Consider the following 24,292-nt stretch of genomic DNA (forward strand, 5'->3'; position numbering starts at 1 on the left):
AATAAATATCCGGATAGGCATGCATGTAAATTCCAGCAAGACTTCACAATATATACTTGTCTCTTTAACTTCTGTTAAAGTTAAACTCTCCTCAATTTTTAGAGGAAAAATGAAGCTTCAATACCTCTTTCTAACGCACTTATACAGTAAACTCCAGACTATCTGCGCAATAGGGAGGCATGGTAACCATGGATAAGCGAAAACCACGGATAATCCGAATAATAGTTAAAAAACGATACTAGTGTAAACAATAGCTAAAAAATATGAATAACACTCACACATACATTTAAATTTTTGCTAAAAAGATTGCTACATTCCATATACTAACATTGAATGTAAAAAATATACATATTTAAAACATAAAACGAACAATAATACAAACATAAGTTAAAAAAATGTTTAATGATCGTTAAAAAAATAGTGAAAAGACCCACGGATAATCTGAGTTGCAGATAAATTGACGACCCATAATCGGGAGTTTACTGTACATAACTTTTTATAAATTTTTTTTTTAATTTGTGAGTCTCTTAAGTGTCCTTTAATTTGAGGCAAAATACATGGAAGTTCAAAGGGAGTGGGACCAGAAAAAATATCCCTTACATAAAGGTGTATTTTATTCGGAGGTGTCCCTTAAGGGAGATTCTACTGTATTACATTATCAAATTTTGTTGCAACAAATAACAATCCATATTTTAATACACAAGCACAGTAAATGAACAAATGAAAAAAAAATTCAGTTTTCAAATTATTTTATTATTAACAATATGTATGTGGGGGAAAAATGTTATTTTAAAGTTACAGATAGCTTATATTAAAGGTAAAGAATAAGGATTTCATTGTTTTTGCAAAAAAAGTGCTTGATGTAATACATGAATAGTTTTTACAATGGTTACAACTAAAAGTTTAGAAACAATTCATAATGGATCTGGCAATATGAATTGAAATCAAGCTTATGAAAAATTATCCACACAAATGTATTGTCACCATAAGATACACACTTATTGTAATTGATAACATAGATCTTTATCCAAAATATGATAAAATTTGGAAGTTTTCTTCACACTGTTTTTTTTCCCTTCCCATTTACCATGCTCCTGTATTAATACATGAATCACTATGCATTCCAACAAATTTTACTGCTACACTTTTAATTATTTCCTCCTCCAACGTGTACTTTAAATTAAAACTGATTTAACAATTTTTGAAAATGGTTTATAAAATGAAGTGTCAAAAAATTACTAACCATTAGATTCATACATCTGAAGCATATCTATATAAATATAACAGTTAACACATGTGTATGTATGCACATATGTATGTTCCCTATACAAATCCAGTTTATGTCAGATCTTGCCTAAATTTGGCAGGGACGTACTTGGGCACTGGAGAAAGAACGTAGGAGGGTTTTGAAAAATTAAAAAGTAGTTAACCATTCAAATTTTTATTTTATAGGAAGCATCAAATGCCTCTTTCTACCTGAAACAACTATCCAATTGTCTTGATATCAGTCTCATTTGAAAGCCTATGAAAAATAGCCCTAAAGTATATTTTCTTCTGCCCGATTTAAAACCATTAAGGCTATTAAAAAGAAAACAAAAAAACTGGAGAAAAGTTATAAGTATTTTCAAGCAAAGGAACATCAATACTAAATCGGAAATTTATTGTATGCTGCGAGTTCAGTTTAACTTACTCTTGAATAAAATCATTGAGAAGGAAGATGTGCTATCATTTTTTTCTTGACTGTGAACAAGTAAAATTCTTGCTGTTGTTTTAAGACTTTTCCTGTAATTGGGGGATTTAAAGTTTTTCTTTTTTGGCTATTTTTTCATAATCTGTCGGGAAGTTTTAGATTTCTTTTTCTTTTTTTTTTTTTTTTTTTTAAGGTTCAAGCATAATTGTTAAACATGCATAACTTGACATTTTATTTTCAAGGTAGACCGTGCAAAGCTGGGTGACGCAGCTAGTTTAGAATAAATCTGAAACATAAAGTAGATAATAGATGTAATTTCTAGGATATACTTTTTTCTCATCATCGTCTTCATCATCATCATCGTCGTCATCATCATCGTCGTCATCATCATCATCATCGTCATCATCTTCACTGCCAGAGTCACTTCCTGAATCATCTGATCCTGAACTTGATCCTGATCCAGAACCAGATCCAGACCCTGAATCATCAACATCAGATTTTTCAGAATCGTCGTCGTCATCGTCAGATGATTCGTCATCTGAGCTGTCTGAATCGCTCTCCTTTTTGATTTTCTGTTGAAAACACAATAACTAATATATTAAAAAATTATTGATGACTCAATTAGCAATCCTAATAAGGAAAATAAATCTGTTACATAGATAAAGCTATTTCATTTTTTTATTGGGAAGCAAAAGTAGCTAGTTTCAAACAATTTTCAAATAAATTATTTAAACTTTTTGTTGACTGTTACTATAACCAACCTGATCCCCCCCCCCCCCCCCGCCCCCATTTAAAGAGCAAGTTTGAGTGTCGAAAACTGCTCTCAACATACTCTGTGCTATGAGGAATGTATGTTAAATTGTTTTTTTTTTAAAAAAGTCTTAGCATTCTGTTTGCACATTTTATTTAACTTTTGAAGTCCCAAAAACGACTCTTGAGAAATATGTGATAATTTACATGACTTACCGAGAAAGACTGAAATTGTGCAAATATGCTCATAATCTGCCCATTAACCAGTGAATGTTAACATTCATCAATTTTGGTCTCTAACAGTAACAGATACACATATATAGAATACAGTTACATGTAATCTGGTGAGAACAAAAGCATTAAATCAACAATGAAAATAATTAAACTTCAACTCACATATATTTTATTAAAAGTAACACAAAAAAAAAAAGTTTCTTTTTAAGTGTCTTTTGAATCCCCCCCCCCCCCCCCCAACATAAGAGTAGCTTTTTCAGGTTTTAATGAGAAAGCATCTACTTCTGAGTCAAAATTCCCTTAACACTAGAACGACTGACATTTTCTGTATATTTAGAAAGACTGAAGGGGCCAGTGGGGCCCCTACCCATTTTTGGAGTGAATTATTCAAAAAATTCTTCCTGAGTGTGTGTACATGCCCAATGCACCTTCTTTCATGACTAAATAAAAACTTAGTATGCAATTATTTGCAGTGTTTCTCTCTATACTGGCCAAAAACTTGGATCAGTTTTTCTTTTCAAGAGCAATGGCTACCATTAGGCTGGTAAGCAGTCAGTACTGTTTATAGCATTTGGATATCCAACTGGCTGTATAAAGCGGAAGTTACAGGTTAAACTAGAGATAATGGCCTTTTTTTATGCTAGAACAATTAGGAGAAAGGAAAAAAAAAATTTTTTTAGTTGTAAAAAAGCTTAGGGGCCACTGTGGCCCCTCCCGTCTTTCTAGGTATAAGGATCAATATTTACAGTACTATGAGGCGTATGATAAAATGATTAAACAAGCATTCAAATAGCGTCACATAATGAAAAGTCAGGAAGTTACATTACGTTCCGTTAGACTTTATCCAAGTTATTAAACAACAAACTATGCGAGGGGCCACACAGGCCCCTCCGTCTTTCTAGTGTTAAAATACAGCTCAGAGACAATTCTCTACCATTATACAAGGTGCGTAACTCCACAAGTAATTTTATGCTGAAGCTTCGAGCCTGATAAATGTTATTCAATGAAATTATCAGCACTTGTAAATATGTCCAACTTACTTCTATGGGAAAAAGAACATTTTGAGTTCTTATCTCAATTCTCGGTTGCGATGTGACAAAGGCAATCGTCAATGTTCAACAACAGAACATTAATTTACTAATAAATTGATTAAAAATATAATATATATGCTGTTGGGTAACTATCTTAATTGGGTAACCAGTAAACAAAAACTCCACTTATGAAAATAAAACCTCCCAGAACTGAATGTTTCCCCATAGACACAATATTAAAAATCCCCGATTAATCTGAATAATTTTCCAAGATAATCAAATATTGCTCGGCTTTTGCAAATATTTTTGCTGAGAAAATGTTGCATAAATTAGAAACAAATTAAGTAAGAACAATTATTGACATAAAAATATAAAGTAATATTTTTCGCCGACATTGTGTGAGAAAAACAACTAACATTCCATCTGTCAAATTATTAGAGATTTTTATTAATATTCTTGCTGTTCCAGTGCTAAGGGAATTGTGTTAATTGTATTGAAGTTACACGTAAAAATGCAACATCCCAAGATTTTCAATCACTCTAGAAAACGTGGTGTGTGAAATGTAAAACTTCTTTGTTACCAGCTAATCTCGCAGTGAAAAGAAAACTTTCATCGAAAGTTAATGTTTCAACGAATTGACTGTTGCAACTACATTTGTTTGGAGTTTTTTGAAAGAACTTCTAGCAACCTGTCAAACAGAATATACAAACAAGATAGAACGTCAATGAAGCGCTATTTAAGAAGTGGACATCCATTCACCAATCTCTTCCCATCTCATTTAGTTCCTCCTGCTTCGATGGTCTTCTAAAGCTCTTTGTCTCTGGGCTTGCTGCCCAAATGGTTTAACTGGCGATGCTGTTGCTTACCAGGTTTGATATGGATTGACGTCCATTTGCTGATATTGGAAGCCAGGCCGTCCGGTCTTTTGCGTTCCCTATAGTGTTTGTTTGTTCGTTTTCAAGTCGCCAAGTTCCAGAAACACTGATGACAGGACAGAGTAAAGCTATGGGAACTTTTTTTCGACAGTAATAAGGGAACATAATTAATTGGTATAATTTTAATTGTTGTTCTTTCGTGTTAGGGTTTCCTGTGATACTTTTTCTGAGTGTTTCTAAGATTTCACGATTTATTTTGAAACCTTAAATTTTTCTCATTTGTATCTTTTGTGTTAATAAATGTCAATGGTTAATTTAAACTTGTTTCATACTTTGGCTCAACCAAGACACATTTGTGACGTCCACTAAAAATTTAATTTATTTCCTCTAACACCATAAAAGACAAATGTCAATTTAGCAAGGTAAAGAAAAGTTCCCCACTTAATAGACTAAAATTTCTTGGAACTGACAATATTTGATTAAGCAGGCCGGCAGTATATGTTTTGAAACATGAAGGTAAAAAATCCTGGATTTTTTCCCCTGTTAGTAATTTCTGACATTACTTCAAAAATTCCATTATATGATCACGACTGTATCTAAAAGCAAGACACAGCAATACAGTACAAAATCTGCAAAACAATTAGAGAAATGTTTCAAGATTACAAGGAATCCTCTTTTCAGTGCAAAAAGGGAAGCTGATGGATTAAAGAGCAAACAACAAGTGCTGTGTAATTTGATAGAATTGGGCACAGATACTGCTATCTATAGTAAAAACCTTTTTTTATTTACGCACCTGAGCACCATCCGTTCCTTTTTTATTCTTCTTTTTCATTGCAGCTTTTCGATATTTTTCATATTCTTGAAATTCTGCCACAGTTAGCCCCTGTGATAATTCACAAGATCACATGTCAATTTAAATTGAAAAATACATTAGGTCAGATCAAATTTGAAATAAACTGCATGACATAAAAATATTAGCATCATACACGAAGTTTTTTCTATATCTAAGCAACCTTACAAAATAATTATTTTATGCTAATTGGTATTATTATTTATGTATAATTATGTGATTGGTTGTATTAAAAGTTTCTATATTTTAAAATTTCATTTTGCCATTTAGTTCTTGTTTAACTTTCTGATATCTTGCATGCTCGAATAAACAAGCATTATTATTATTCTAAGAATTTAAATCAATATATAAAAGTAAATACAATGATTACATGTTATTGCGTAAACAGAAAAGGGGAGAACAAAAGTAAAGAAACAAAACAATTAAAAGTTTCAATATTTACTTTTAGCATCTGGATCAGATAAAAAATTATTTAAAAAAATCATAAAGAATTATATATAAAAAAATCATAAAAGATTTTTTAAAGAAAAATCAAAGAATTTAAAAAAAAGAGAGGGAGAATGAATTCTTATTAGAAATTTATTTCCACAACTTAAAAAAATAGTAATAATAACGTTGTTGTTTACAGTAATTTTTCAATTTATTTCAATACTATTTAATTTTGACAGAATAGTAGGATCTTTTAGAAGTTTTTTCTGTCATTATTCTAGCTCCTTGCATGACTTCAAGCAGAAATAAGTGATTGGTGGCTAATAGAATCATTTACAAGTGCTTCAGCAAATTTCTAGGATTTAACAATGCAGTTAAAACCAGGGCTGCTGAGTCGGAGGAAAAATAGCCGACTCCGAGATTTTAAGAGCCTTTGACTCCCGACTCCTTTACCCCAAAATCAGCCCAACTCTGACTTCGCAAGCACTGGCAGAGTTGTGAACTTTTGTGAAAAATGACAGACTCCGACTCTTGGAATTTTAACCCTTTGATTCCTGATTTCTTTACCCCAAAATCAGTCCGACTCCAATTCTGCAGCTCTAGTTAAAATTAATATGTGATCCTCATTGAAAACCTTTTTCAACATATTTGGTAAGATATAGTTCGTGTTTTCTTAATTTTTAATTGTTGAAAATATTTTAAAGAAGTTAAAGAAATCTTTAATCTATCTAATTTTTGTTTAGAAAAAGTCAAATATTAGTTGATTTTTGTAGAAACATTTGAAACCGACATGAAATACAGTTTGAGAGTTCTGCTGCATTCATTAATGTTTTATTTCAAGGTTTATTTTGTGCTTCAAAGCAAACTTTAAGAAAAGTTATTAGTAAAATAATAGGTACTTTACAAAAGCATTTCCCCTCACCATTATTACTTAAATTTTTGCATAGGCGATTAATTTATTTTTGGATATCTATGATTTCAGAATTGAATAAAACTTAAAGAAAAAATAGTGATGAAAGCCAATGGTTTGAGAACAATCTTTGGTACAACATAAAAAAATATATATACGAGTTATACAAATGACAGTATTTTGAATAGGAAGTCAAGTTTATCTAACTTGCCTTCAAAAATTTTTGCATATCCTTGTTATATTTTTTCATCATGTCTTGAACCCTTTTGGCATATCTGTCTTTTTCTTCACTAGACATAGTCTTCCACAACTTTGCTATTTCTGTCATGCGATTTTTTGGGTCAACATGCGTCAATTCACTTAATTTTTCAGAAGAAAACAAGCCATATCCACTCCTAAATAAGTGGACATTAAAGTTTGAATTAAAATATGCAAGATGTTGAGTCTAAAGCAGTTATTGGAATAAAATAGAATTGTAAAACAGAAACTCACTGTGGGGGTCGCCTTGGTTCACCTTTGAATAACTTTTTCTTTCCACTATTTTCAACTTTACTGGAAGTAAGAATTATTTAAGTAAGAATCAATGATTTGAAATTTTTTAAAATAACCAAGTTCAGATCTTTTTAACTAATTTAAATGTCATATTAGTTTAATATTGATAATGTTTCATACAGGGGTGATTGTGAGTTCATCAAAAAATACCTGAAAGTTTCAAAGCGAGAACAGGGGGGGGGCAATCTTTGGCCCCTATTACTTAAGTGCATCTTTGCCATAGTTTTAAATAGTTCTGAGTCAAAATATTGCGTGCACATTTAATTAAATTTTTAATGGATTATAAAGTTACTTTTGAGCTGGTGTTATACAAATTATCTTGACATTTGACCATCTTAAGGGATAGTTGTCCATCTTAAGGCTCTTTCAGGTATATTTGATGAGTATTATATAATTTAAAATAAATTGCGGAGGTAGGGAGATAAAAGCATATCGAAAAAAGAACATAATTCCGGTATTTTCAGACATGAAAATACCGGAAATACGTCCGAAAATACCGGATATTCGGTAAAATACCGACCACAATCACCCCTGTTCATAATCCCAGTCGCAGAAGCAGTGCTACCCTGCAATGTACAACACAGATTCTTGAAAATATCTGCATACTATTTCTTAGCTTGGAGAGAAAAAAAAAAAACTTAAATTTCTGCAAACAAAGATTTTTACCCTATTTAAGTTGAGCATCTTATTTTTTTAGCATTTCTCAGTACTGATTTATATTTTATGATTAATCTAATGTTGGCCTATCTTGCAGACTATTTTTCGAGCTTTCAATATGTGTTGCAGACTGATGAGAAAAATTCTGCCGCCGAGTACATAATTTTCCTTACTTTCCTTTTTTGATTTTGATTATATCTTAATAATGCCATTTTAATTGAAATATCATTCATTGCACAGAACACTCGAAATATATTAGCAGTTGCATCATTGCATGTAGTATTTGAGATAGGATACATTTGTGACTTACATTTTAGAAGTAGAGCCTTCATCATAGGCTTTTTTGGCTTCTTCTGCAATTTTTTTGTACTTGTCCTGTAAGAGGAAACTTCATAAGTGGCTATAAATAATTTTTAATAGCAAAAAATAATTAACAGATGCTTTCAGTCTATAAAAGAAACAAAGAGGCACAATACATATCAAATCAATGTCAAATCAAGCAAACCATAAATTCCGTACCTCAGAGCCAGATGAACGACGTTAAGTGCAACGATTATCCATTTTTTAGTGCTTGTATGTAGAAGCTTATTTGGTATCGAGTCATATAAAAGTAATTCTTTCTTTTTAAAAAAAGTTTTCAATTTTTTACCAGTGTTAAAAGAGCATGCATCCCATCCTTTGCATGAGTCAGAAAAAGGTTTTTTCTCTATCCTGTAAAATTATCATAATGTGACTTACGTCCTTCTAGCTCTGAGGTACAGAATTATGGATGAAAGAAAACTATTTTCAACGAAAGAAGTTAAAATATGTTTCTGCAACTATCCAAAAACATTGGTCATAAAAAATTTTCAATAATTGAGTTGGGATCTCAAATTCAAAAATTTAAACGTAATTATTAAGCACTTAACCAGGGTTCATACTTATTTTTAAAAGTGAAAATTAAGGACTTTTTAAGGACTCATTGGAAATAATAAGATAATTTTAGGCACACCATATCAAAGCTTCCCAGGGGGGGGGGGGGTAAAGTACTTGATACATACACAAATGCATAACATTGTTCCCAAACTGCAGGAAAAGGAGCAATTGACTGTGATGCCCCATTTTCAGTGAATTACATTTCAATATAAACAGGGGTAGAAGTGACCGACTTGTCACATATAGGACATTTTCCGCAAAAAGTATAGGACAAATATAGGACACATGTGAATATTTTTGCTATGAAAAAAGAAATACATATAATATATTATTTATTTATTCTTATCAATGATTTTGCTTTAAAAAAAACCTGGAATAAAATTATTCCTTACATCTGAAATGACTTTCCTGTAGTTGAAAGAATAATTTCTGAAAAAAAAAGTGTACTTTATAGACGAAATAATTAAACAAAATTTGAACAAAGAAAATTTTTATTTTTTCTTTCTCACTCATGATCCAAGTACTAATTCCATTGTTATTTGATTTTATATCTAAACTGAACCCTTTAACACTTGTGTTAAGAACAAACAGAGCTTGAGAAGGATCCCTCTGACGTTTTTCAGAATCTTCTTTATGCTTGAATGTTTTAGGATGCTGCCTCAATTGCGAAATTCCACTATTGCTTATGGGCACTGAACAGTTGCAAAAATGGCAAAAAGCAGTAAAATCATCTTTTCCTTTAGTGTACCATGCACCAAAATTTGTAGAATTAATGTCCTCCTGGTTCAACAACAACAAAAACGGAAATGTAGGAAATATAAGACGTTTTTCAAAAATATAGGAAATATAAGACGATTTTGATGCTTTTCTTGAAAATATAGGATATATAGGACTACTTCGACCCCTGTATAAACTTAAATTTTGAAAGAGAGGCAGCAATTTCTAGCCCCCCAAGTCCTGAAATAAAGGGTTGAGGGAGCTAGAGTTCAATCTTGGCTGTATCACTAAATAACCATGCCAAATTTCAATACAATCTAAGCTTGTGGGAGTTAGCCCACATTTTTTTGACTGAGTTTTGCATTTTTTCTAAAATAAATTTACGAAAAAATTATTATTGAAATAATGAATAAAATACGTAGATATAAATTAGCCTATAGTAAAAAAAACCTTCCAGCATTAAAAATGATTGAAATATTTGCAGGATGCAAAAAGATTGAAATCTTAAACAACACATGCAATTTTCGGCGAAACACGTGTTTGACATCGTTGGCATGTTTCCCAAACATACGTTTTCGGCAGAAAACGCGGAGGGTGAAGATTTGAAGGGAGAAAATAGAAAAACTAAGAAAAGGGGACCAAACTTAATACATAGTTTTGAAAAAATTAAGGAAATTTTCAGAAAATTAAGGACTTTTTAAGGGTTTTTTAGGGACCTTAATTTTGCTTGATGAAAATAAGGGTTTCTTAGGGGTTTTTTAAGGAAGTACGAACCCTGTTAACAGAAATTATTACATTAACAACTATCACATATTAAGATTTTAAATGAAGCAATATCAATAACAAATCATTTAAGTCTTTTAAAAATCGGCTAGTTTAGTAAATATCAAATAAAAAAGAAAACATTTGGAAAAGATCAGAGTAGAGAGTTATACTTTTCTATCCTTTTACATCTAACAACTTATGAACTCCATGTATTGTTTAAAAAATTTTTGCTTGTGCCCTAAATGATAATTTTAAAAATCTTAATATATATACGGTTGGCTCTCTGTTTAACGACTTTCAAGGGACCACGAAAAATCATCCTTAAATAGAATGCTTTTAACACTATAGTGCGAAAAGCCGTCGTTAAATAGAGCGTCGTTAAACAGAGAGCCAACTGTATTGAACATACTTAGAATTTAGAAGAAAAAAAACTTGCACAAGTAAAATAGTGAACAACAAATAAAATATCAGTTTAAAAAAAATAAATGTTCAGTCCCATTTTAATTCCCATTACAGTGCTGGAATTTCATTACAGCAAACAAAATTCGATACCCTTTGTAGTTCATTGTAACAGGATTAAACGGCACAATTAATTACAGTAAGACTCCAATTTAACTATTGTCAAGGGACTGGGAAAAGTTATCGTTAAATCATTGATATTGTTAAATCAAGGATCATATACATTTGATTCCTAACATATTGGTTAGGCAACTGCTAAAATTTGTTTTGGTTGTTGGGCTCTAGTAGTGGTCAAAGCGGGGACAGTCTGTGTTGCCAGACTGGGGGAAATTTCCCCATTTTGGTGAAATCTGGTGCTCTATAAGGAGATTTTGGAAAAATGGGTTTTGAGGGGAATTCTTCGGGGAAAATTTTTTTTCTTGGGGAAAACATGGGGGGGGGGGGACTTGGGGAGGGGGGGATTTTTCGTATTTAACTTCGCATCTTGACATCTGGTAGTTACATTGTTTGTACCAAACAGCGTTGGTTTAGCTCTACTCAACTTTATGGAATTCGCATTATTGTTCTGCATGAGTAACTAGTTGATAGGTGAAAAAAGTAAATATAAGTGTGATGAAGAATGTTCTTGGATAAATATATACAAAAATCATAGTTTAAATATACATACAAAAGCAGAGTAGTAAATGCGAGTGGAAAAAAAAATTTGGTTATTTCTGATCTCTCGGTCAGGTGTTTGTATTTATGACTAGTGGCACCCGCACGGCTTTGCCCGTAGTAAAAAATTAAAACGTATTTTGGTTCCCCTGTATATTTACAAATAATGCAAGATGAATTTCTCGCCAATTGGCTTGCCCAAGTTACGGTTCCACATTATGATAACTTGGTCATTTAGTCGTCCATAATTTTTGATTTTGCTTGGGAAAATGTTCTTAAAACTGGAATAGAAAAAGAACAAAATTGAATTTTCAAAAAATCTCTTAAAGGTGCACACCCCCATACTACAAACTAATACTTTGCCAAATTTCATGAAAATCGGTAAAATGGTCTAGGTGCTATGCGCGTCACAGAGATCCTGACAGACAGAGAGAGAGATCCGGACAGAGAGACTTTCAGCTTTATTATTAGTAAAGATAAAGATAAAAAAAGGTAAAGAATACAAAAAAAAAAAAGCGAAAATAAGAAGAAAAAAAAAGTTGGGGGATTTTATAAGAAAATTTGGCTATTTGGGGGAAAAAAAATTTCAAGAGACAAAAATATCAGAGGAAATCATTTTATGAAAATATTAGTGGAAAAATAATTTTTGAATTTGTGGAATTTTAATAGAAAACATCGCTTTTTGGGGAAAAGTTGGAAGGGAATTTGGATTTGACCATCTGGCAACACTGGGGACAGTACAATAGATCACTTGTCTCAGTGCTCACGCTCGCTTCAAGCACCTCCCTTTTCACTTCCTACACATTCAATGCAGTCAAATCCGGACCAATGAAATCCATCATTAAATTGGGGAAATCGTTGAATCGAAGTTATACTGTAATATTAAATTAACAATTCTGCCTCTCATTTTGAAAAGCATCAGAAGAATAAAAATTTAAAAGTCAAACAAAGATTTCCTCAGGGGAAAAATCTTACCTTTTTCTTCTCAGACAGTTCATTATACTCTTTGGCAAGCATTTTCATAAGATCTTGCTTTGACTTATCTGGATGCTTCTGGCAAGCAACAGAAAACTTCTCTTGTTGGAAGTAAAACATGGCAGAAAGCGGTTTCTTTGGTCTGGCTCCATCAATGGCTTCCAATTCTGATATGTCATTGTTGATGGTTTCAACAGTAATATGATTGACTGGTTTCTTTTTGCCAGCTGGCTTCATTTCATTTATCATTTTTTCTCTTTCTTTCTCCGGTAAACTATTTAAATAGGTTGCAAATTCCTCTTTGTATTTAGAAATAGCCTGAAAATTAAACACAAGAAAGATTGAGCGTGCAATTCATGATGCAGTATGTGCAAAAATGTATAGGGAGCATACCAACTTTAGAACTAAAGAAAAGTTCAAGAAGAATTTAAGAGTTACAACTAAGAGTTAGAACAGTACAGAACTCAGTGATTCTTGTTGTAGTTAATGGTTGACTGACAAAAACGTAGCCTGTTCTCAATGAAATAGTAGAAGTACACGGATTAGGAGTATGAAAATACAATAAAGGACTTGATGTAACAGGGACTTAAAACAGTTGTGTTCACTGAAAATGTACTTTCATTGAAAAATTGCCAAAATTATTGTGGCTTTAGACAAAGAGATAACTGATGAGCGAATCTTTAAAACAATAATAAGAAATTACAAGGGTTAACCAGTTTAATGATTTCAACTTAAGCAATTATATTTTAACATTCGAAAATAAATAAATGCAATCGAAAAATAAATAAATAAACATTTTCTGCCCCTACTATTTCAACTGAAGTCACTGAATGAGCCACTAAGTGTAATAAACTTTGATTAGGATTCACAATATTCTTTTAGCGCCAAGTGAATAATTAAAGAACTTTTGATCTGAAATACATTTTTTGCAGACACACAGGTGCTAAAATTACAATATTTTCTGGGTTTTCTACTTGAAAGTGGTTCAAATGGAAAATTCCCACCTGTGCAAGATTGGAAAAAATTGAGAAAATGTAAAAATCTGTGTTTTTGACACATGCATTAAGTTCAAAAAAAAAATTACAGGACATTTCTTTCACCCAATGTAGATGATGCCACTGGTGCAGTTTTGAGAATATTTTAAGACAGAACAACAAGAAGAAGCAACATGATTTGCACTTCAGATTGCATATATGCAAAAACATATCGGTCTTTTCTTAATATTCTGCTACGACTCAACCTCCACCCAATTTTTTAAAATGAAATTTAGATATTCCTAGAATCAAGTTCTAGTTTAAATTAGCTAGAGTACTCATGACATTGAATAGAATGAAAAATCCTAAAATAGTGTACTTGATAAACTAAAAATCAATTATTTCCAGGGTTCATACTCTATTTGGATGAAAAAAATCCATGACTTTTCCAAGACTTTTTCATGACTTCAATGAAAATTTTCATGACCTCGTTACACAAAGATAATAGCGCTATTTATCCTCAAACTTGCTAATTTTTTTGGTAATGAGCATTAGCAAAACGTCTACATGAATGCCACAGACTCATTGAAGCACTTACTTCTTGTAATGGAAAAAATATAAGTGCACACCTAAAAAACTAAACTATTCTTATTTGTCTTCATCATATAAATTTAAATAAAGTAAAAATGCAGTGAAACGAATATGATGATACTTAAATGTCTAATATTTTTTAAAAAACAGGCAGAATGATATTGAATGGGACAAAGGTTGAATGAGTCATCACTAAGTTTCAATAAATTTGCTTCAAAAGTTGCCTTTTAGAGTCAACAGTGCCTTTAATCATCCACGTAACTTGACAGTATTTGGTTCTTTAAAGTAAAGCCACATAGTTTAGTTTTTATGTTTCTAAACCAGATCTTTTTTGTAAAAACCATTCAGTAACAAATCAATCTTCTGACTCAAAAGTATACTTGTTTTGTTTACAAATTTACAAAATGCATATAAATTAATAGGTTCAGAAATTGCAGAACACGTTTGATTCCTGACATTGAACGTAGCAGTGGTTCGCATAGATAAGTTCTGTAGGCTGTATGTTGGGCACTACTGTTTTAAAGTATTAGATTTCCCTTTTTTCTGTATTCTATCGCCTGACTAAAGATATTTATTTTCTAAAACCTTCCACAACTTAAGACAAACTCTGATAAATTTAATAAAAAAGTCCTTATGAGTGATGGAATCGAACTCGGATGCAATTGAATTGCCTTTTTTTGAGTGGGCATGGCAAAACTAAGAATGTGAAATTTTGCTACTACAGAATATGAAACATAACAAATGTTGAATATAACAGAAAATTCAAAATAAGTGATGTCCAAGCAGTAAAATCTCATCGCAAAAAAAAGCAAGCATCTGCGACAAAAATGAATGCAATGAGATTTCAAAATTCAGATTAGATTTTTGAATCACTCAATTTTCTACTTTTAATAGCTTTTATGTGCTATATACTCTTAAATCACTCAAGATTTCTAATGCTCCTTCAGTTACTGTTCGCCCAGGACATTTTTCCATGACTTGAAATAAATTTCCATGACTTTCAATGAAAATTTCAATTTTCCATGACTTTTCCAGGTCTGAAACTCTGTTATCTCTTTTCCATGACTTTCCAGGATTTCCATGACCCGTACGAACCCTGTATTTCCCTTCATGCTATTTTTTCTTTACTCTGGCAACTCACTCACCAAAGATAATTGTTATAAATAAACATTTCAATGTAAGTATGGCTTAAAGAATAAAGCCTTTATTTACTGAAAACCATGCTAGATAAATTAACTGAGCTTTCTTCAAACATAAAATGACAAAAGTGTTAGCGAATATTTGGTTCTTGTCCCACCAGCGCACGAGAAAAAAATCCAGTTTATTTCAATTTTAAATTTATCGACGGTGGTCTGGTTGCAACTGGGTAATTCGAAAAACCGAATTTAACTACATACATTTTTTCTAGCCGCATGCCTTTATTTAATTCACTAATGCAATACTTCTTTATACTTAGTATGCAAATATTTACTGTGACGCAACTCGTAACCTGATATAAACTGAAATGAAGGAGGCTGGTGCGGAGGTTTTTACGGTTTTGCCCGCTTGAGATGGCTGTTCGCAGTTGTGTTCCGCGTGAACCGAGAAATGTGTCTCCAGTCAACCATGTTGCTACATTGAAGGAAAGTTACTATGCAAGTAATTGAAGGATATTTCCTGGGCCACGGGGGCCTTAAAGAAAATATTACTAATGAAAAGAATAGGAATGTTGTGCAACTAGACTTAAGAAGTTCAGTTAGTGTTGACATGAACGTCTTCAAGTTTATATTTGTTTTTGTTTCCATTTTTCTATTCAAGGATGCAGTTGTAATTTACAAATGCTTACGAGTTTTATGTATGTAACAATAAACTCTAATATTTGTTGAATGTCCGTATTTTACTCGACTCTCAAAATCAAATTAAGTTTTGCATGCATTTAATGCAGAAAAGAGATTCATTCATCGTTAGCTATTTGCCAGCGAATAGCTATTGTTGCCAATTAATTTAGCTAAAAAGAGTATTGTTAAATCCCTAGTAGCAGAAACTTACTAGCCAGTCTACGACACTATTATGGGCAGTTGAAAATAATCTGCAGCATTATTATTAGTTTTATTTTAAGTTTTTATAAAATACACAAGTCCCTGGTAAAGGTCAAGACTCAGAAATTTTCCAACTGGCCAGAGGCCACTAGACTGGAAAAACATCGCGGCCACCACTGTTGCAGAGTTTTAAAGTATAAAAAAAGGAAGGGGGGGGGGGGAGAGCAGTTTTCACCACTTTCATAAAAATAAATAGAACTCTGCGCACTATGAAAAACAATTACTTAATACATATCTATTTATGAGGTAAAGATCCAATTCGGTTTCTGGAAACTTAAGCAAGTAATAGGCTGGTCATTGACATTTTGCGTATGACCAAACATGGCGTCTATGTGAAAAATTCATGCTTATAAATAGATTTTTGAGAGTTTGTTACATCAAAATCTTTATAAAACTACAATTTAGCACAGGTGCAGAATATGTTCGATCCGGCGACCTAGAATGGGGGAAATTTGAACCATCTGGGGAAATTTTGCAGATTCGATTTTTTTTTATTTTTTAAATCCGATTTTTTTTTCTGCAAGTGTCTTTTGATTGCATTTCTTTTGCATCACCACTCTTTATATTTTCATCAACTATTTGTTGGAAAATAATTTACATTTAATTATGAATATTAGATATCAGATTTTAATTAAAACTTACATGTATTTACTTTAGATATCGATTTCTACAAGCTACTAGTTCATTCTATTAGTTTCAGAGATGCAATTGATTTTTTTGGGGGGAAATTTTCATATAGATTGGGGGAAAAGTTGGTGTCAGAAACATTTTTTGTACCCCTGCAATTTAGATGAAATAGTCAGTTTTTAGCACATTAGCCTCTAAAGCAATGGAGATAAGATAATATTCTGAAGACAAAATTTTGCATTTTTCAAGACAATTAAGAATTATCCGAAAAAAAATGGCACATTTTGCATAATTTTCAACAGTTTGCATTGCAATAAATATCTAATTCTGTTTATGAAAACGTAGGCAATTAAAGAGTCTTTCGTACCAATATCTTGAGAATGAGCAAGCATGGCGACTACGTCAAAAATTAAAATATAAATTTCTGAATTTGTTGCAAAAAAATAATTTAAAAATAAAAATCCTCATGAGACTACACTTTAGTTGAAAAGTTTTTAGCGCTTTTGTGCCCAAAGCAATGAGGATAAGGTGATACGCGAGGGATGCGTTCCAAGACTCCTCACATAAGTTGAAATTTCGCATTGTAGAGAAATGTTACGTATACAGTTTTTAGAAACACAACAAATTCTTTTACACACTGTTAAACATCCCTTAAACTGCTTTAAAATATTCCTCAACTATACATTAGTTTCTTACATAAAGAATCGCGAACTTTTACTGTTTTTAAAAAATAAAAAAAGCCATTTTATTCAACATAAAATACTTAAACTTGCATAAAATGAATGACCAATGGGAGGGAAAGACATAAAATAAAACAACACGGCATGCACAGTATGTAGTAATAATAAAATGCTACACTATTACACTGTACAGTAGATACAGTAATAATATTCATGAGTTGAAAAATAAAGATGGTGATGATTTATGCTCCTTTCTTTTTTAATACGTTTTTAAACATGGTTGCTTCGCCTTGTCTGTTATAACGTTTCCATTTTATGACAACAGCCTCTCCTCCTGAAATCTCTAATCCATAGTACAAGCGCAGCTTCCATTTTCATAATACATATTTGGGACATTCCACGGTATTTTTGACATTATGCGGAGTCCGTAACGTGACCTTTTTTTGCCATAACTTTTTGATTTACCGTTTGATTTGCAAATTATTTTATTTTCAGCTGGTGTGTTGGTAGGAAAAGATCAAAATAAAATATGCTAATCAAATAGTAAATTAAAAAGTTATGGCAAAAAAGGTCTCGTTACAGACTCTACATAAATGTCAAAAATACCGTGGAATGCCCCATTTACTTTGCTTAGACACTACTCTGCAATTCAATACTGAAACTAAGTTCTGAAGTCTAAGTTTCGTTTGTTTTGACTTTTAATTGTACTTATGAAAGATTCATTCATACTTATTTTCATGCTACCGTCGACGTTTTGTAGTTGTTCAAGCATATCGAGAATCTTACCCTCCCCCCCCCCCCCTTTTTTGCAGGAACTTTCTTTTTCTTCCTATCTTCAAACTTTGGATGAAACAGAGCAAGAAGACGTCATTCTATTTCATCAACTTTAATAATTAGAATCGAAGAAAAAAAGAAAGATGCTGAGTGGTTATTTGATGCACTAATAGCGTGATACGTAGAGTAGTTTGGTATGAGAACTTTCGCTGCTGTCAGTGATGCTAAAGAGATGTAATAACATTCACAAAATAAATATTTAGTAGCCAATAATAAAGCCGATACCCGATACTTCCTTCCAAAAAAAAAATCGTGTATTCGGCGAAGAGTTCGCGTTAGCTCTAAAATTTTTTACTCGTGAAAAACTCGAGTTATAGCCCTTTCGTGTAAGTCGGATCGCGTTGTAGCGGGAGTCGACTGAATAAAATTTTTCATTTCTTAAGAAAATTATTTTAAAAAATAAAAAACAATTTGCTACACATTTTAAGTTCTTTTCATTAGTTTTTATTAAATAAAACATCCAATTCTGCCTTGTTTTACAAAACTTAGGTTCACCATCTTATCTACTTTGATCTTGTGAATGACCAAACATGGCGACTATTGTTGTAGCTGAAATGCTGAAGCATCCATCACCTTTCCGATCAAAAAACTATCTCCAAACGATTTTTGTCAAGTTGTTTTTCCTTTTTTTTCTTTTATTTAGGGTAACACCCCCAGTAATTGGCAGGTCACCAGTGATTGGAACTTCTAACAAAAATGTCCTAAAATAAGATTCATATGCAATCTTTTAAAAGTAGAAGGCTATATATTAACTGAATGTATATTTACTTTAAGCAAAAGCTTCTTTGCTGGCTTAAGGGAAGTATGCACCTTAGTCCATTAAAATCTGACTTATTTTAAATTTTGGCTGTCAAAAGTTTTGTTTAGCAGAAAGATGTTACTTTGAGTGGGTAGAAGTAAATTGTTGTCTCTTTTTGGGGTTTTTGGAGAAATGATAGATGCCATTTAGTGATGCTTCAGTTTTGCTAGTCCCCAGTAACTGGCACATGTGCTTATAGTCCCTAATGTGTTGTGCAATGCGTTACTAGTTTGATTTTTGATATTTTTGCAGCAAAATTGTTGCATTATATGAGTTCTATTATTGATTTGAATCCTCCAGAATCTACTGTTAAATTAAAGCAATAAAAAGCAAGTATGTTTGGCCATCACAGTCTCAATTGCGACTGTAGACAACTGTTCCATTTTTTGTGGTCCCTTTGAATCATCGGTTTAATGTTCCTTTTATGTGAAAACAGCTATAATTCTTAAAATCAAAACTGCATGCTAACTGATAAAACAGCAATAATCTCTATATTTTTTTTTCGTGCAAGATTCCAAATTTTTATTTCTCTAAAATACATTTTTAGCGTCAAGATGTGGGATTTAACCTACTTTAAATTAACATTAATCATGTTTCTTATGATGATGAAATTTGTATGTAATCTAAAAGTGAAAAATAAAGTGATTTTCCAGTTTTATTTACATGTGCCTATCACTGGATCACAATGTGCCATACACCTGGTGATTTTGGTAACTTTTTATACATATATTTTTATAAAAATATTGATTCGAATATTTTTGCTTTTAGTGAACTGAATAGATGTACAGATGTGCATTCTTTGATACAAAAGTATTTACAAGTAAATATTTCTTTTCTAAGGAGTGAAAACAGAGGTAAGTTTAAGGACAAACTCTTAAAGTGCCAATCACTGGGGTAGTTACCCTATTTATTTTTTCTTTATTTCTTTTTGTTGTTTGGTAAAATTATCTGCAGGTCTCTGAAAGATCTGCGACACATGTCTTGCAGTATCTGCTACCGGGAGTGACAATTATTATATTACAATAATCCACTAGACTGAAAAACATTTTTAACAACATTTAATTGTATTAAAATTACTTACCATTTGAGCTTGTTTATTGAAATTTTCACGCTCAGTATCAGAAAGTTCTTTCCACATTCGGGATATTTCACCCATCTTAGCTTTCGAGGGGAAATCCTTCAACTCTCTCAATTTAATTCGCGAAAATAAACTGTATCCAGAGCTGAATTAAAAGAAAAGAAAAACCATTAGACTGATGAAAGAAAACACAGGGTAATTTAATAAGATTTTGTTGTTTTGAATAAAGTTCTCACAACAACTTATTGCAAAAGTACATAATTTAAAAAATAAAGTTTTAGATTCAAGCATTCCTTTTTTTTTAAATTAGTAAAAAAAAAACAGAATCACAATCATACAAATAACTCTCTGAAACTAAAATGCTGTTTCAGCTTGTTGGATTGCGATACTTTTATCTTAACTATCGTGGCAACAATTATTACTTTACTATAATTGAAATGGTCGTTGCCGTAGTAGTCTAGTATTGCTGATGTCGCGCTTTCTAAATTAATATAAGCAAAAGAATGCATCTGTTTCTCTAATTTTCATCAAGCAACCTAAATAAGAGAAAACTAATATGGCATATGCAAGTTGTTGTGACAATGGTATACAGCTTTTTCATGGTTTAGATTACATACTTGCCAACCTTTGACAAAAAAAACAGGAGATTCTTCTAGCAGTATATAGAAGATTCGCCAGCGATATATTTTACATCATAATTATTATATTACGCTTTAAAAGCAAAAAATATCAAATTTAAAACGAATTAGGCATTTTTCCCGAGATGTAAGCCAATTGGTAGTAGTAAGAAAAATACAAAATACTGCAAATGAAAAATCAAATAAAAAGGACTGCATTTGTTTAAAGTTTCGTATTCTCTTGTCCCCACTATGCAAAAATTTACTTACTAAAGTCCAGGAAAAATATAAATAAATAATTAAAATAAATGAAAAAAGTAGGTATAAGAACGCACATGTTAAAAAACTTTTAACCTTCAAATTTTTTGAAATACTTTCAAGATGCAAAAGGATTGAATTCAGCTGCAATTTTTGGCAATTTGTGGACAGCTTCCAAAAATAAATTGTTACTAAATGAGTTATTAATTAGAAAACAAAATATTTCTTGAGCAAAATTCTTGAACAAGTCAATTCCTTCACTGCACTGAATTTGGCATCAAAAAATTTAAAAAAAAAATTTCGGGGGGAAAAATGGACATTGTCAGGTTTTTTTTTAAAAAAAATCTAGTTTTTGCAATGCACAAATAAATGTGGGGAAAATTCAGCATTTAGCAGCTGTACCCGTTTCTCTTGCACCTACAAGTTATGCTTAATTTTTAAAAATGATGCAGAATCGCCTATAACTGTAGCTTTGTTACAAGTTGGTGAAGAAAACCTATTTTGGCACTCTCTAGCATAATAAACTGTAAAAGAATTACTATTCCTAGGGAGAAAATTGATTTTAATCTGTATTCTTAGGCACTACAGTAGAATACCTTTATAATGCCGACCTATATAATGCAATTCTCTCTATAAACCACACAACTTTTCAAAAGTAAACAATAGATTTTGAAGTTTAAAAAATCCCTCTGTTTTGCTTTGCAAACATAAAAATTGTTAGGCAAATTAAAATTTGAAACACTTTTTCATCTTTCCATCTTAATTCCAAGGCTTTCAAATAAAAATTAGCATTCAAAAAGACAGAAAATACCAAAGGGCTCTTTAAAATGTAGCTGTTTATAGGATAATTCACTTTCTTTTGATTATGAAACACAGTTCCTTGGAAATGATTAATTGTATAATTAGTTCTTTAATGCTCATTGCAGATAAAACTTATTCTGAAATGCTAATATATAGATGTACTCTGAATATTAGTTTCAAAATTTGTGAAATGACCTATATAAAGCCAAAACTTGTATAACGCAAAAGCTCTGGTCCCAAGGTGTGCGTTATAATGGTCTTCTACTGTATATGGAATTCTACTCTCCCCTAGTATTGGTACATGACTAGAAATTGGCGCCATCTACTGAGAAAAAGTGAAGCTTTTGATAATTGATTGAAAAATCTAAAAACAGGAGAAAATGGTTAAAAAAAAAGGGAAATCAGGAAATGGACATAAAAAACCTAGTTAAAAGCAGTAAAGTTGGCAAGTATGGATTAATTTAATTGGGGAAACACAAATAATGAAATTTTTGCAGTTCAAAAAGTGTAAGGAAGTAGGTCAAAGGAAAGTTAATGCAAGCGATGAGCAAGCTAAATGGAAAGAAAAAGATGTTCAAACAACAAATTATATTTATGGCAATATCACAAATAAGCTATTGGAATATATCCATGAATGTGAGTTTGAAATTATCGTCAAATTTGACACCATGTATTTAAAACTTCCACGTCTTGGCAAATTGTGCATAAAAATAATTTAGAAAATGTTTAAGTTAAAGAATTACCCTGATTATGTGTATTTTTTGCTGCAACCATGATGGAAGGATAAATGCTACATTAATACAGTTAAAACTTATTTTTGATCAAACTCAGCTAGATACTAGCTAGATTTTGATGCGCTAAAGTTTGAATTTTAATGGGAAACTTTTAAACCATTGAGTACATACGTCTGCACAATCTTAAACATAACTTCAGAGTTTTTTTCACAAAATTCCCAAAATAATGGGATTTTCCGAAAATTAAAATCTAGTAGATTTGACTAAACTGGGGAGACCGGGAGAAATGCTCAAAATTCAGGAAACTAATAGAAAAACCTGCAGCATTGGCAGGCATGCAACTAGTCCACAGAACCAGTTTTTTTTTTTTTTTTTTTTTGAGGATTTCTACCGCTGACCATATATCCTTTACAGATAAATTTGACTTAATTCTTACTTTGGAGGTCTTTCTGGTTTTCCATCACATCTATCTTTCAATTCTTTCTCAGCTTTACTTAAAACTGTTTTAACAGGATCAGGGTGAAAATCTGGATGTTCAGTACGATACTTTTCAATCTCAAGCTAAAATTAGAGAATTTATCAGTTGAATGCATTTAACCTTACCAAGAATTGTTTTTTAACTTTAACAAACAAAATTCATACCAAGTATCGCTGCTCATCTGAGAGTGCTTTTCTAATCCATTTAACCTTTTTGTTATCATTTAAGATACTCCACTGCTTTCGTAATTTCTCCATTGCTTCTCTTCGATCAATCTGAAAAGTGAACAGGGTTATATAACAATGTTGTAGACTTAAGAAAACAACAAAATCAAAGAAATGCACATTGTAAGTTTTAAAATGCACATTATAATATGAGAACTTGGCAATGTTTCAATTTGAATAATTCATGCAAAATTTCATTTAAATGATTGATTGACAACTTCATTGCATTTTGTGCTTGCACCGAGGAGTCCATTCATAACACTAGTGTTCACTCTAGGAAAAAAAAGGGCAGGGTGCTGGCCTTTGAAAAGGGCACTTTTTAAAAAAAAGGCACTATTTCAACTCGGTGTCCTCCATCCAAGACCAATGATGCACCACTCAAAAAGTACTGAGTGCCCCTCCCCCCTCCCACTCCAAAAAAAAAAAAGAAATTAAGAGGAGAAATAACACTTAAAACACCTTGTGAAAAATTCAGTCTAATCTGCACCATGACCCCCCCCCCCCCCTTGATCGCCGTCACCACTGACTTTAGTATTAAATATTTCATCCTGAAAACGCACTTGTGTTCAGAATAGGGTTAGCTCCCCCCCCCCCCCCCCCGCCCACGCACAAATGCCAACTAAGCTAAGCACATTTTCCACACTCCATAGGAACATTTAGCTAATGCTGAAACTTGGCTTTGGGCGTTTTTCAAGATTTTTTCAGGCCATAATTTTAACTACCTATAAGAGTAAAAAAAAATTCTAGGCATTTCATAACCCTTTGAATTTTAATTTAAGCAGAACAGTATTTAATAACTGATCCACCCTTCCTACCAAAGAAACTGCCTAGTAATGTGCATTGTGCCATTAAATATTTTAGTAGACATCAAAATTGTGATGAGTGTAAATTCTCCTTTTTTAAATATATTACACTTCAAATAGAATAATTAACTTAAAATACTGTGTGCAGTGCTTCAAAAATGCAGTGGTAGCAAGTTGCAAAACTAAAAAGATTTTATTTGAGCTCAATTTCCTAGTCTCTGAGTTGTTCAAACTCATAACACAAATGCGTTGG

General features: G+C 31.9%; 1 protein-coding gene across 1 annotated transcript in view; it reads right to left on the reverse strand.

Moving 5' to 3' along the window:
* Nucleotides 1-1,950: 1,950 nt before the first annotated feature.
* LOC129229556 (nucleolar transcription factor 1-A-like) overlaps nucleotides 1,951-24,292 on the reverse strand; it is a 39,461-nt gene continuing 17,119 nt past the window's right edge. The window contains exons 8-16 of the mRNA XM_054863882.1: nucleotides 23,177-23,287; nucleotides 22,971-23,095; nucleotides 20,128-20,269; nucleotides 12,464-12,781; nucleotides 8,289-8,353; nucleotides 7,262-7,321; nucleotides 6,981-7,164; nucleotides 5,374-5,463; nucleotides 1,951-2,262 (exon numbers count right to left, since the gene is read on the reverse strand). Coding sequence (XP_054719857.1) covers nucleotides 1,966-2,262; nucleotides 5,374-5,463; nucleotides 6,981-7,164; nucleotides 7,262-7,321; nucleotides 8,289-8,353; nucleotides 12,464-12,781; nucleotides 20,128-20,269; nucleotides 22,971-23,095; nucleotides 23,177-23,287 — 1,392 coding nt within the window. The 3' untranslated portion in view covers nucleotides 1,951-1,965. The remainder of the gene's footprint in view (nucleotides 2,263-5,373; nucleotides 5,464-6,980; nucleotides 7,165-7,261; nucleotides 7,322-8,288; nucleotides 8,354-12,463; nucleotides 12,782-20,127; nucleotides 20,270-22,970; nucleotides 23,096-23,176; nucleotides 23,288-24,292) is intronic.

The sequence above is a fragment of the Uloborus diversus genome, chromosome 9 (genome assembly GCF_026930045.1).
Source record: "Uloborus diversus isolate 005 chromosome 9, Udiv.v.3.1, whole genome shotgun sequence".
Lineage (NCBI taxonomy): Eukaryota > Metazoa > Arthropoda > Arachnida > Araneae > Uloboridae > Uloborus > Uloborus diversus.